Source organism: Oncorhynchus masou, chromosome 15 (assembly GCF_036934945.1).
Source record: "Oncorhynchus masou masou isolate Uvic2021 chromosome 15, UVic_Omas_1.1, whole genome shotgun sequence".
NCBI lineage: Eukaryota > Metazoa > Chordata > Actinopteri > Salmoniformes > Salmonidae > Oncorhynchus > Oncorhynchus masou.
Window position 1 is genome coordinate 19,861,578 of NC_088226.1, and position 14,931 is coordinate 19,876,508.

The following is a 14,931-nucleotide window of genomic DNA, read 5'->3' on the forward strand; positions in this document are numbered from 1 at the left end:
ATATTTTGGTTAGGTCAGGGTGTGACTAGGGTGGGTACTCTAGTGTTGTATGTCTGGGGTTTTGTATGTCTAGGGTTTTGTATGTCTAGCGTTGTTGTAGGTCTAGGGGTTTTTGTATTTCTATGCTGGCCTGATATGGTTCCCAATCAGAGACAGCTGTTTATCATTGTCTCTGATTGGGGATCGTATTTAGGCAGCCCTGTTTCCCACTTTCTGGTGTGGGATTTTGTCTACAGTTAGGTGCCTGTGTGCACACTAGTAGCTTTACATTTAGTTTGGTTGTTTGCTGTTTTGTTTCAGTGTCTCAGAGTTTCAGTTGATAAAAAATATGTGGAACTCTATTCACGCTGCGCCTTGGTCACATCATTATGATGATTATGACAACCCCTGAGATTAGGCTGGCAATAGTAAAGTGCCTATTCGATCATCCAATAGTCAAATGTACATGAATTACAAATGGCATAGAGAGAAATAGTTGATGCGTCATAATTCCTAATAATAACTACAACCTAAAACGTATTAACTGAGAATATTGAACCAGCAGCTGTCATATGATCTCATGTTCTGAGCAAGGAACTTAAACGTTAGCATTTTCACATGGCACATATTGTACTTTTACTTTCTTCTCCAACACTGTTTTTGCATTATGTAAACCAAATTGAGCATGTGTCATTATTTATTTGAGACTAAATAGATTTTATTTATGTATTATATTAAGTTAAAATACGTGTTAATTGTTCATTCAGTATTGCTGTAATTGTCTTTGTTGTTATTGTCATTTTACAAATATATAATATATACAAATATATATACAAATATATATATATATATTTTTTTTTTTAATTATTATTATTTTTTTAAATTGGCCTAATAATCAGTATCGGCTTTTTTTGGTCCTCCAATAATCAGTATCGGGTTGAACAATCATTATCGGTCAACTTCTAGTTATGAAAGGCTAGTTAAGTATCATATCACCTTCACTTTACTCGACACCCTGCATCCACTCAGTTTGCATACCGCCCCAATAGATCCAATTATGATCCAATCGCCATCACACTGCACACTGCCCTTTCCCATCTGGACAAGAGGAATGCCTATGTAAGAATGATATTAATTGACTGCAGCTCAGCCTTCAACACCATAGTGCTTTCCAAGCTAGGGGCCCTGGGTCTGACTCAATCATTAAGTTTGCACACAACACAACAGTGATGGGCCTGATTCTCGAAAATGATGAGACAGCCTACAGGGAGGAGGTGAGAGCCCTGGTGGAGTCGTGCCAGGAAAATTACCTCAAGTTCTAGTACCTCTAGTTCATCAACAAAACAAAGGAGCTGATCGGACTTCAGGAGGCTGCAGAGGGAGAACGCCCCCATCCACATCGACAGGACCTGGTGAAAAGCTTCAAGTTCCTTGGCGTACACATCACTGACAATCTGAAATGTTCCATTCATACATAGTGTGGCGAAGAAGTTATTAAGTAATGTAATTAAAAAATCCCCATCAAAACCCGTCAGTTTAAGCTGGAGATTTCTTCGGCATCCGCCGATGTCGCACTTCCGTGTTGCACTTCCACAATGGAATGTGGGCAGAACGAGAGCGTTGTTTGTCAGACCAAATCGGTCTCCTCGCGAAGTCGGTACCATTGATGTGCCAACTCCTGTTTGTAGGGTCCGAACTGTTTGTGCAACAAATTAATGTGACCCCACTGTAGAAAGGGGAGATTCTCGTTTCGCCCTATAACCCCTTCAAGTTTCACAGGACTCGTCTAAAGGTAACCAGTACTGGTTAAAAAAAAAATGAATGGAAGATTGGAGATAGTTTTGTGCCTACCAAAAAAAAAAAGGGTTAAATATGTGTCATAAAATGTTTATATATTTCCTGAGCTTTCTTAAATCTCCTAGATATAGGACAGACACTTCAAAACCTTATTCCTAATGATACATTTTTGACCGTCTTGTTTGCCATTTATGAATATGTTTTTCAATGTGTTTCTATGGGGCTGAATTCAATATTCTGACGGGAATAAAAGATTCCTGAAGGGGTTCTAAAATTCTAAATGAAATAGACAAATGATCCATGATATGACCATCTTAAAACAATTCCATGTCAGTTTTTGTCAGTTTTGTCTCATGGGTGACCATTCCTTGGACCTATAGCTCTGTGACAGTAGTTATTTTTCTCCAACCCCATCTGTCAGCTACAGTGCCTTTGGAAAGTATTCAGACCCTTTGACTTTTTCCACATTTTGTTACATTACAGCTGTACTCTAAAATGGATTAAATACAAAAAGCATCCTCAGCAATCTACACACAATACCCCATAATGGCAATGCGAAAACATGTTTTTAGTATGAGGCTGTAACCTAACAAACTGTAGGAAAAGTCAAGGGGTATGAATACTTTCCGAGGGCACTGTATTTACCAAAATAGTGGTTGAGCGACTACTTTGGTGTTGTTTGCTGATGAAAGTCAGTAAACAAATGATTGCATGAATGAATGAATGATTGAATGAATGAATGAATGAATGAAAATAATATTTAATTTGTTCTAAATAAACAACCAATATTTATAAATGAGTAATTCAGTCTATCTAGCAGCCTGTCAGTCATTCAGTAAATATGTCAGGCACCAATCTACATTATTATCCATTCTCAGGAATATGGCACGTCTCCAATTATGATTCTATGTATTGTTCTTCCTCACGGCTTGACTCTGCTGTCTTCCTCGCGGCTTTTATTGAACTGCACCGGTTTGTAGCGAACCTCATCTCACACGATCTCAGCATTCGCAGCATGCACTGTTTTCCTGAGAGAAAACATACAATATAATTTTTTTCAGTCAACTCAACCACAGCAGGTGCTGCGCCAAGGCATCCGAATACACCATAACGGCTCTTGGAAGTTCCACGTTTCATATGTGAGTTGGGGCAGCGAAATGCATCCGATTTGTGGTGATCTAGAACTTTTCTTATGATTAATTTTGCCTCTATTTGAAGGAATTTTAATGTAGAATAAAAGTGTATTTGTCACGTACACTGAATACAACAGGTGTGTAGACCGTACGGTGAAATGCTTACAAGCCCTTAACCAACAATGCAGTTTTTTTTAAGTAAGTAAGAAAATCGTTGCTAAAAATAAAAATAAACTATCACAATAAAATAACAATAACGAGGCTATATACAGGAGGTACATGAGAGTATTTGCAACCGTTAGGATTAGAAAGTAGAAGTAGACTTTAAACTGCCATTTGTTTTTATGTTATTATTGTTCTTGTCCGTTTCAGTTGAGCAGCAGTGGTGCTAAGGCTATTTATTCATTTTCTTCGTCTTGGTAAGCGCCCCATAAAGACTAATCTGGGGAAAATACTATTTTTTTAACCAGAAATGAACAAACTGTATGAAGTTGGAATTTGCCGAATCAATGTATTAAGAATGAACCGCATGAGAGAAAAGGAAAAGTAAAGCCAATACCACAGCATATTACTCTCGATTTTAGAGGCGGGTCGGCTTCAGCCTTCATTCAACACTATCAGTCACTCTGTCAATAAAATGTGTCTACTTTTCAAAGATGTGCAATATAAACACTGAACAGTCATGCTTCAGATTTAACTGCCAGATTAAAAGAAAGTCACAACAGACTTAACTTGTGAGCAAAATGTGATCGCTGTGCTACGCCTATTGAAACAACTTTCTGGTTAACCCTACACAGAATCTGAAATATGTGGTGTGCAATGTCTACAATGTTGACCATGGCCCTCATTTGCTAAGATTAAGCCTTGCAACATTGTAGAAATGGGCAACTGTTTTATTAGTTTTTCATATAACATTTTGCCTGCTGATTTACTGCTGTCTGACCTCGTGAAATGCATTGCTCCAATACATTCTCTGCAAAGACACGAATGAAAACGGTTAACTTGCTGGACAAAAAAAAAACATTATTATTAATTTCACAATAGCATAATTAAGAATCACCCACGAGGCGAAAGCCTGAACCATGTAGCCTTCTTCAACACAAAGGAGTGTTTTATACCTCAAAGTACAGCGGTACCAGGGATAATTATATGATGGACAATTTCAGCAATGTAGGTATCATATCGAATCAAGATAAAGATAATCGGTTGTTAATCATTTCGGAAGTCTGTTAGTCTTAAATGATATCAAAAAAGAAACATGGTTCTATTGAAATAGTTGAGTATCTGCCTGACTCTGTTCTGCCGAGGCACAGCAGACTCCGACTGGTGCAGGTGGACGCAGTTCATGCACCAATCCGCTAAATTTACAGAATGGGAAGTTTAACCATTGCCTAAAACCTAATACCCTGTTTTATTTTATCCAGGGTGAGGACGTCTCTGTGGTTGCATTAGAGGCTATGCGATATGTGGACCAATTATATAACAACAGTCTGACGCCAGTCACGTGGAATAAAACAAAACTTAACATGTTCCAAAACGTCATATATCGTCAAGTTCAAAACTTAGAGTTATGTGTAAGTATGATTCCTCTTGTGTAGGCTGTAGGTTATACGCTGATTGTACAAAACATTAGGAATACCGGCTCTTTCCATGACAGAGACTTTCCAGCTGAATCCAGGTGAAAGCAATGATCCCTCACTTGTCAGATCCACTCCTATTGGTGTATAGGAAGGGGCGGAGACAGGTTAAATAAGGATTTAAGCCTTGAGACATGACAAAAGATGAGACATGACTGAGACATGACAAGACAAAAGATGTAAGTGTCTTTCACGGGAGAATGGATGTTGGTGCCAGGCGCACCAGATTGTGCGAAAGGAGATTCGGGAAAACTTGGTGCAGTTCAAGAAATTCATTGACAGCAGAGTCAAGCCGTGAGCCACATAATCATCATTGGAGACGTGACATATTCCTCAGGCTGGCTAACAGATTGATGGCTGATATTTATACTGACTGACAGACTGGCCGACTGCTCGATTGACTGAATGACTGATTTATTTATTTATTTATATATATTGGTAGACTGATATTTATGTGTACACAATGTATTTATTTATTCGTGTTTTATTTATAATACAATTAAATAAAAAAATACATACAACTATTCTCATATTGTTTTTTTCATTATCTTATAAAATAATTAATTAATTTGCATTCATGCATTCATGCATTCATGCATGCCTGCATTCTTCCATTCATTCTTTCATGCATTCATTTTTGTACAGAAAGACTTTCTCAAGGGGAACTCCGCAGTTCGGACAAAACCAAAGCACACACTCAAACAATATTTTTGTAAATAGCTGAGAGATGGGGTAGAAACAAATAACCACTGTCACAGAACTATAGATGCAAGGAAGGATAATCCATGAAAACACAATTCTAGTTTTATCTACATGTTTGAAGATATACAGTGGTTGTAAAATGTCTAAATCTGGACACAATTGACATCTTGCCTGACCATACCATTTTTATTTTAATAGAGCGGTTGTTTCCGGTCCAGTGCTTGCAAGAGAATTTGTACATCAACATTCAACACATTCATTTGTTATTTGAAGACACTCATTGTCAACAGGTCGGTAAAGTCTGTAACTTTTAAAGTAGCCAAATAATTGTGTAGCACATTAATTTACATACATTTATTTTTCCCAAAAAGAGAGATGGTTTTGACAGCATATGTCATTTAATATCAAGTGAGAAGGGTACTGTATTTGCTCATTCTAGTCAAACTCTGTCATGGAACAAAAGGCACCAGGATTACCTAAGAAATTAAATTTTCAGACAGACAACGAATGTATCTGAATGCATGAGTATGGTTTTTTGCAAGCAACTTAAAATGTCTTCTTTGATATGACAATACCACTTACTACATTGGATCGTTTCAAACAGTTGCAGACGAGAATTCTACCATTCTATACGTTTTCATGGAGACACTTCATCGTTCTGCAAAACCCTACTTTAGCAAAATAAATCTATTTCTAATAGCAAAGGCTTAAAATAACACAAAAGCCTATATTGAATGGTTGTATTTGAATCACTTTTTCGTTGTTACATTTACTCAATTTACTGTGGGGTTTCATGCTTTCAGGACAACAGTTATCGAATTTGTGAGGTTTTTCGAAATGAAATCGTGTGGAAATGGAAGAATGTACAGATTATACACTATTCTATAAACCAAAATATAATGAAATATACATTTAATAACACGACTGTAGGCTACCGAAATAAACCTGTCGACCAATCTAACCCATTTGTAATTAATTGACTGCACAAATACAGTTACATTAATCTCACGTTTTTGCAATTATATTATATCACATTTGCATACGTATTCAGATCCTGTACTCAGTACTTTGTGGAAGACCCTTTGGCAGCGATTACAGCCTCGAGTCCTCTTGGGTGTGACGCTACAAGCTGGGCACACCTGTATTTGGGGAGTTTCTCTCATTCTTCTCTGTAGATCTTCTCAAGCTTTGTCAGGTTGGGAGCGTCGCTGCACAGCTATTTACAGGTCTACAGATAACCCTCCCCAGATCTGTGCCGCGACGCAATCCTGTCTCGGAGGTCTACGGACAATTGCTTCGACCTCATGGCTTGGTTTTTGCTCTGACATGCACTGTCTACTGTGGGACATTATATAGACAGGTGTGTTCCTTTCCAAATCATGTCAGATCAATTACATTTACAACAGGTATTTAATGTCGTCATCATCACATCACCATCATCACCAGCATCATTCTACGTGTCTATATATCAAAGTGACATTCCTATTCACTCACATTAGGCCAAACTCAAACATCATTGTCATAATTTCCGTAGTCTTGGTAAGCGCCTTAGAAAGGCTAATCTAGGGCACAAACTATTTTATTAACCAGAAAATAAAAAACTGTAAAAAGTTGGAATTTACCGAATCAATGTAATAAGAATGAACCCCATGAGAGAAAAGGAAAAGTGAAGACAATACCACCGCCCTCTACTCTCCATTTTAGAGGTTGGTCGGCTTCAGCCTTCATTCAACACTACCAGTCACACTGTCAATGGAATGTGTTTAATTATAAAACATGTGCCATATTAACACTGAACAGTCATGCTTCAGATTGAACTGCCAGATTAAAGGAAAGTCACAACAGACTTAACGTGTGAGCAAAATGTGATCGCTGTGCTACGCCTATTGAAACAACTTTCTGGTTAACCCTACACAGAATCAGAAAAATGTGGTGAGCAATGTCTACAATGTTGACCATGGCCCTCATTTGCTAAGATGAAGCCCTGCATGTTACTATTCCAATACAGTTCACCATTGTATAAATAGACAAGATTTGATAGCCTAAACTACAGTATATGCTTTTTTACCATTTCAAAATTACAAATTGGAAGTTTTACCATGGAATTTGTGAGACACCCTAATGCCTAAAACCAGGTTATCTTTTATACAGGGCGACGACGTCCCTGTAGTTGCATTAGAGGCTTTGGGATATATGGTCCAATTATTTAAAGGCCTGACTCCTGTCACGTGGAACAAGGAAACACTGAACCTGTTAAAAAACAGATGACCCAGTTAAGTTAATAAGAAATTAGAAAATAGTTAGTATGATCCCTCGTGGTGTAGCCTAAGCTATATTTGGGGGGCAGACATTAATTGGCACATGTATTTAATTTGTGATTCAATCCAAGTGATTTTTGTATAATATTTTCAGAACTTAATACGGAACTAATTCACTGACCACCATTTTATATTGTCTCCGGGTCGGGTGTGGTGTTGGGGCATCCTCTGGAGATGGAGGGTCGGTTACTTCTGGTAACGCGTCATGACAACATATGTCGACATGAAAACCGTCTTGAAACAGAAGGTGGGTACAATATCAAATGTCCTCGAAAAGAGGCTAAATTAATCACAGGAAAAGTTCTAGATCACCACAAATCGGATGATTTTTGCCGTCACAACTCACATGTGAAACATGGAACTTCCAAACGCCATTTAAGTCGGAAGCATTAGCGCTGCACCTGCTGTGGTTGAGTTGCCTTAAGAATGAATGTATTGTATGCGCTCAAGGAACACTGCGCATGTGAGATCGTGGGGCTGAGGTTTGCTACAAACTGGGGCAGTTAAACAAATTGCTGAGTGAGGAAGAAGCGGTCTGTTGGACAAACCACATAATCATCATCAGAGACATGTGACATGTACCTGAGGCTGGTTAATAGATTGATGGATGATATATTTACTGACTGACTGATTTCTGTACATGTGAAGGCTATGTATTTATTTATTCTGTAATTTATTTATATTTAAATTAAATGAAAAAAAAACATGCATCTATTATCATAATGTTTGTATTCATTTACATATTCAGTCATCCATGCATTCATCCATTCAGTCTTTCATTCATTCATTTGCTTGGGCAATATGCAGTTCAAAACAACAGCATAGTGGAGTCTATGCACTGCAAATAAGCAGATGTAACATATTTATTTCCTACCACGACTGTCGGCTGCCGAAATAAACCTGTTGACCCATTTAACAACATTTTTAATTAACTGGCTGCACAGGTACAGTGAAATTCATCTCAAGTTTGAAAACAATCTTTAATTAGTTAATTGTCCAAAAATCTAGAACAACCAATGCCATGATCAGATAGTTCATTGTTACTGATATAAAGACTTAACATGAAAACTGCATCATCAGAAACCTACATCTCCGATTAACGTCGTAGTCATCATATGATTCTATATCTGAATGGGACGTTCATGGTTAAAAATAGTGTAGAAAAATATAGCTCCAACCATCATTAGCATCATCGTCATTCACATTAGGTCAAATTCATACACCATCGTCAAGGCTAATTTAGGGCACATACTCTTTTTTTAAACACAAAGGAACAAACTTGGAATTTACCGAATCAATTTAATAAGAATGAAGCGCATAAGAGAAAAGGAAAAGTAATTCCCCTGCATGCTGGCAACACCACCGCAATACCAGCGCACTCTACTCTCGATTTTAGAGGCGGCGGCTTTAGTCTTCATGTAACACTACCAGTCACTCTATTAATAAAACGTGTCTTTTTTCAAAGATGTTCAATATTAAAATAGAACAATAATGCGTCATATTGAACTACCGGATGAAAAGAGTGTCGACAACAGATTAAACGTGTGTGAGCAAAAATGAATCTCCATGCTACTCCTATCAAAATACCTTTCTACACAGAATCTGAAAAATGTGGTGTGCAATGTCCAAAAGTACAGCATATGTATATTGAACATGGCCCTCATTTCATAGGAGAGAGCCCTGTACCATTGTATTATAGAAATAACTAATCAGCCATGGTTTTTAATATTCAATATGGCCTACATTTTAACACCTGCTGAATATGTTAGCTTGAAATGCATTGATCCAATGCAATTCTCTACATATGAAAACTGTTAACTTGATAGGAAAACATTTTCTGATTAGTTTTACAATAGCATAATTAAGAATTACCCCCTAAAATTGGGGCTTATAAAGGGAAGCGAAAGTCTGAACCATGAAACCCTTCCTCACCACAAAGGGATTTTGATACCTTTACGTAGCGATACTTGGGTTATATAAAATGGGCAACTTCAACACTCTAGGTATCATATCAATCAAGATTAAGATAATCGGTCTTAATCATTTTTAATAGCTGTTCCATTCAAGTTCTTATAAAAGAAACATGGCTGTATTGAAATGGTTGAGCATTTGCCTGACTCTGTTCTGCCAAGGCACAGCAGCATCAAAACCTTGCAGGTGGACGCAGTTTAGGTTGGGGAAGCTGAACGATGTGAGCATAGACCTGCTCTCAGATATGGTGAGGAATTTAAACTGCACCAGTCCGCTATTTGGTGTGCACAAATTGATGAGCAAAATTCGCAAAGATATTCAAATTTCAATTTTTTTATTATAGCACATTTTATTTTTAAGCAATGCTTTCACTTTCTGTACCACAATGTTTAATTTAAGGTTATTAGCACAATATAGTTTACTTCTTGATATTGGTATGAATTCTATTTCAGGGTGGACTCTTTCCACTTATGTGTGCAGAAGAAAACGTCGAACAAATGTTTCCAGAGGATCTTTACAAGAACACAGAGGTAGGATACACTTCAGTATATTGATAAACTAAAGTTAGGTATCACTAAAGTACAGTATGGTAAATTGGAAGTTTAACCAGTGCCTAAAACCTAATACCCTGTTTTATTTTATCCAGGGTGAGGACGTCTCTGTGGTTGCATTAGAGGCTATGCGATATGTGGACCAATTATATAACAACAGTCTGACGCCAGTCACGTGGAAAAAAACAAAACTTAACATGTTCCAAAACGTCATATATCGTCAAGTTCAAAACTTAGAGTTATGTGTAAGTATGATTCCTCTTGTGTAGGCTGTAGGTTATACGCTGATTGTACAAAACATTAGGAATACCGGCTCTTTCCATGACAGAGACTTTCCAGCTGAATCCAGGTGAAAGCAATGATCCCTCACTTGTTAGATCCACTCCTATTGGTGTATAGGAAGGGGCGGAGACTTTTAAGCCCTGAGACATGACAAAAGATGAGACATGACTGAGACATGACAAGACAAAAGATGTAAGTGTCTTTCACGGGAGAATGGATGTTGGTGCCAGGCGCACCAGTTCGAGTGTATCAAGAACTGTAACGCTGCTGGCTTTCTCAAGGTCAGCAGTTTCCTGTGTGTATGAAGAATGGTCCACCACCCAAAGGACATCCAGCCAACATGACACAGCTGTGGGAAGTATTGGATTCAACATGGGCCAGTCTCGCCGTGGAACACATGCCCTGACGTATTTAGGCGGTTTTGAGGGTAAAACGGGGTGAAACTCAATGTTAGGAATGTGTTACTTATGTGGTGTACACTCAGTGTATTTAGGGCAGACATTCGTGGGCAATGATATTTAAATAATTTAAACACTTCAAACACACCAAAACATATTCTAATATTTTCATAACCGTCTCATAAGACAAAATTAATGCACTCACCAGCATTGTATATTGTCTCCAGGTTGTAGGCGGTGTTTGGGAATCCTCTGGAGATGGAGGGTCGGTTACTCTGAAAACATATTTCAACAAGCTGAACACCGTCTTGAAAGAGAAGGTGGGTCCAATATCAAATGTCCTCGAATAGAGGCTAAATTAAGCTGAGCAAAAGTTTTTGATCACCACGAATAGGACGCATTTCAATGCCACAACTCACATTTGAAACTTGGAATTGCCAAGTGCCGTATTTATGTCGATGGATGCGCTGGATCAACAACACCTGCAGTGGTTGAGTTGACTGAAATAAAATGTATATCTTGTCCACTCTCCAGGAACACAGCGCATGCGCATGGGAGATTGTGCGAAAGGAGATTCGGGAAAACTTGGTGCAGTTCAAGAAATTCATTGACAGCAGAGTCAAGCCGTGAGCCACATAATCATCATTGGAGACGTGACATATTCCTCAGGCTGGCTAACAGATTGATGGCTGATATTTATACTGACTGACAGACTGGCCGACTGCTCGATTGACTGAATGACTGATTTATTTATTTATTTATATATATATATATATATTGGTAGACTGATATTTATGTGTACACAATGTATTTATTTATTCGTGTTTTATTTATAATAATTAAATAAAAAAATACATACAACTATTCTCAGGCTGGCTAACAGATTGATGGCTGATATATATACTGACTGACTGACTGGCCGGCTGCTCGATTGACTGAATGACTGATTTATTTATTTTATGTATATTGGTAGATGGATGTTTATGTATACACAATGTATTTATTTATTCATTTATTCGTGTTGTATTTATAATACAATTAAATAAAAAACATGTACAACTATTCTCATATTGTTTTCATTCACTTAAATCATTTATTCACGCATGCCTGCATTCATCCATTCATTTCTTTCATGCATTCATTTTTTTTATAGACCGACTTTCTCAAGGGAAACTCTGCAGTTCAAACTAAACCAAAGCACACACTCAAACACTCTTTTTGTAAATAGCTGAGAGATGGGGTCGAAAAAAATAACCACTGTCACAGAACTATAGATGCAAGGAAGGATAATCCATGAAATCACAATTCTAGTTTTAGCGACATTTTGAAGATGTAATGTGGTTTTTAATAATCGCATTGTTTCAACCAATGGTATAAAACACGTTTGTACATTGGTTTGTTGTGTTGCAACACAATCTCACACTCATTTCGTGCAAATATGTACGAGAATAATTTAGCATATTCAAGTATTTTTGTGGGTTTTTGTGTGGCTTAATTTGTGTGAAAAGATACGCATTTTGTGCTAGTTAATATGTAGGAAAAGACATTATTGTGCAACTTCATTCATTGGAACAGACTTTCGGGTGTCAAACTTTGTAATAATCTTTTCAAAGTTATGTGAGCAATGCTTGATGAGCAGCTGTCTTTTTGTTGTCCCATATATACTTATATAAAAACGTGATAACACCAAATATTGTTAATCAACCAGGTTGTCACCAAAATAATTATATTATAATATAAGCCTTACATTGTTTATTTTAATTTGATTTATGCCAAAACCCTTTCCTATGCTTGTTTTTTCTCTTAATTCTTTAGGATACTGGTGTATTTGGAGTCAGAAAGACCCTTTTCTCATGTAGCCGACAGTAGGCCTTTACTATTGTCTACATAACGCATTTCATAGTTCGTGGAGACTACAGTACATCACACAATTGTCTTTATTTATTCTTCCTAGGGCTACAATTATCTTTTTTTTAAAATATATTCTTTAGGGGGTTTTCTTTATTTTTACTATATTCTACATTGTGAAATAATAGTGAAGAGATCACAACTTTGAAATAACATATGGAATCATGTAGTAAACCAAAAAAAAGTGTTAAACAAATCAACATTAATTTTAGTCAATAATATGCCTAGTCAAATCTTATCCAGCTGGGACAATAGAGAGAGTCGTCAACATTTATGTAGTGCTTGATAAAACAGAGCAACAAATTTCTGGCCAAGACAGCGTTTTTGAATCTCTTCAACATCAATGACAACTCTGCTCCATATACCATGAAGACATGTTCTGGGGTAACAGAGACTTCAGGCAGGAGAGCCGTCAACTTCATGGCGGAGTCTATAGACGGACACATGCAGCTCACTCTCCCTACTCTGATAGACTGCGACATGATGCCAGACGATAGGCCATGCAGGTCATGAACCGTCTCACATCACTTCGCAGGACTTTTGACAAAAAGCCAGACATGAAACTTAATTTTATTCTTCATGCAAAAGATGCTGATAACGACCAAGTCAAACCTTCTCCACCACTAGAGGGAGACAAAGAACACTGGTATCTGCCCATATTTGGTGTTCACTATCCATAAGAGTCAGAACAAATTTGAGTGGTGTTTGACTCCAGTGCAAAGCGTCAAGGAGTGTCACTTAACAACGTTCTGCTCAGTGGTCCAGACTTAAACAACACACTCTTGGGCGTCCTAATGAGCTTCTGCAAGGATTGTATTGCGCTCTTAAAGCACATCAGTTGGTTCTCATGTCCAACTTTCCTGACCCAAGCAAACTCAAGTGAGTCTGAGACAATCAATTCTGACCTTGTAGAGCCTCAAACAGATGCAACGATTCAAGCAGACGTCACTGCCTTTGCCACTAACATTTCTGAAGCTCAACTCGGCCCTCATCGCTTTGAGAGGTTCTCAAGCTGGAAAGCTCTCAATAGAGCCACAGCACGACTCATTCATGTTGCCAGATCCTTCCATGAAGGTGCGGACAACACCAACTGCAGAGGCTGGCATGACTGCAATAAACCATGCAGTACAAGTGAGTTGTCACAAGCCAAAACAGCAATCATTCACTGTGTGCAACATGAATCCTTCAAAAAGGAATTCAAATGCCTTGAAAAGGGGAAAGAGTTCCTAAAATAATGTACACTCAAAAAGCTGAACCCAGTGAATGATGAGGATGGATTGCTGAGGGTGGGAGGCTGCTTATTCTCTGCTTACATGTCACAAGACGGAAAACATCCTCTCATCACCAGCGTTGGACTTGATGTGTTTGGACCATGGAATGTCATAACTCGTAGCACTAGAGGTCAGGCCAGGTCGCATTTGGAAAGGAGAACTTGTTCTCAACTGGCCTACCTGGTTAAATAAAGGTGAAATAAAAATAATAAAAGAGGTGGTAGTGCAGACTCCAAGCGCTTGGCGGTATTCTTTCCATGTATGTCTACTAGAGCTGTCCATACTGAGCTCATCGAATCCATGTCCACATCCAGATTCATCAGTGCGCTAAGGCGTTTTTTCTCTATCCCGTGGTCCAGCAAAAGTGATATGCTCTGATTGAGGTTTAAACTTCATAGGTGCCTGCAAGGAACTGGGAATCGAAACAAATGACTCAGAACTGACTAAATACCTCTCAGACAAGGGATGTACTTAAATGTTTAATCCCCCACACTCGTCTCAAATGGGTTGTTCTTGGGAGAGACTCATTGGAGTTGCCAAATGCCATGCTGTTTCAGACGGGCTCCACTCATCTCACACATGAGGTCTTGAGCACTCTTATGGAAATAATCAATGCGAGACCCCTAACGTGTTTCTGAGACAAATCTCAGAGATTTTTGTTCTTCTTTCTGAAGCATCCTGGAGACAAAATATACATTTTTATAAAAGGACATTATTTGTTTCTTGATACATGTTTTATTTCATAATGGCACAATTTCTTTATACCAGGTGGGGAGTGTGCTGCCATCCTGTTAGAAGGTAACATATTCGGTAACATATTATTTTATTACGGTGGTTAAAACTGATTTTCATTGTGTTCCATGGTGTTTTGTCGCCTCCTATTGGAGCTTTCTGGTACTTAGACTGTTCGGAAACTAGAAGTTGAAAAGAGTAGTCATTCTGCACGCAGAGAGGCAGCAAAAAGCAACGCTACGGTGCTGTTCT

The 14,931-nt window shown here is 38.0% G+C and overlaps 1 protein-coding gene across 1 annotated transcript; it reads left to right on the plus strand.

Moving 5' to 3' along the window:
- Window positions 1-9,649: 9,649 nt before the first annotated feature.
- On the plus strand, window positions 9,650-11,398 carry LOC135555050 (interferon a3-like). The gene is made up of 5 exons (XM_064987419.1): window positions 9,650-9,784; window positions 9,990-10,067; window positions 10,184-10,333; window positions 10,996-11,088; window positions 11,303-11,398. The coding sequence occupies exons 1-5, from the start codon at window positions 9,650-9,652 to the stop codon at window positions 11,396-11,398; spliced, it is 552 nt and encodes a 183-aa protein (XP_064843491.1).
- Window positions 11,399-14,931: the final 3,533 nt, after the last annotated feature.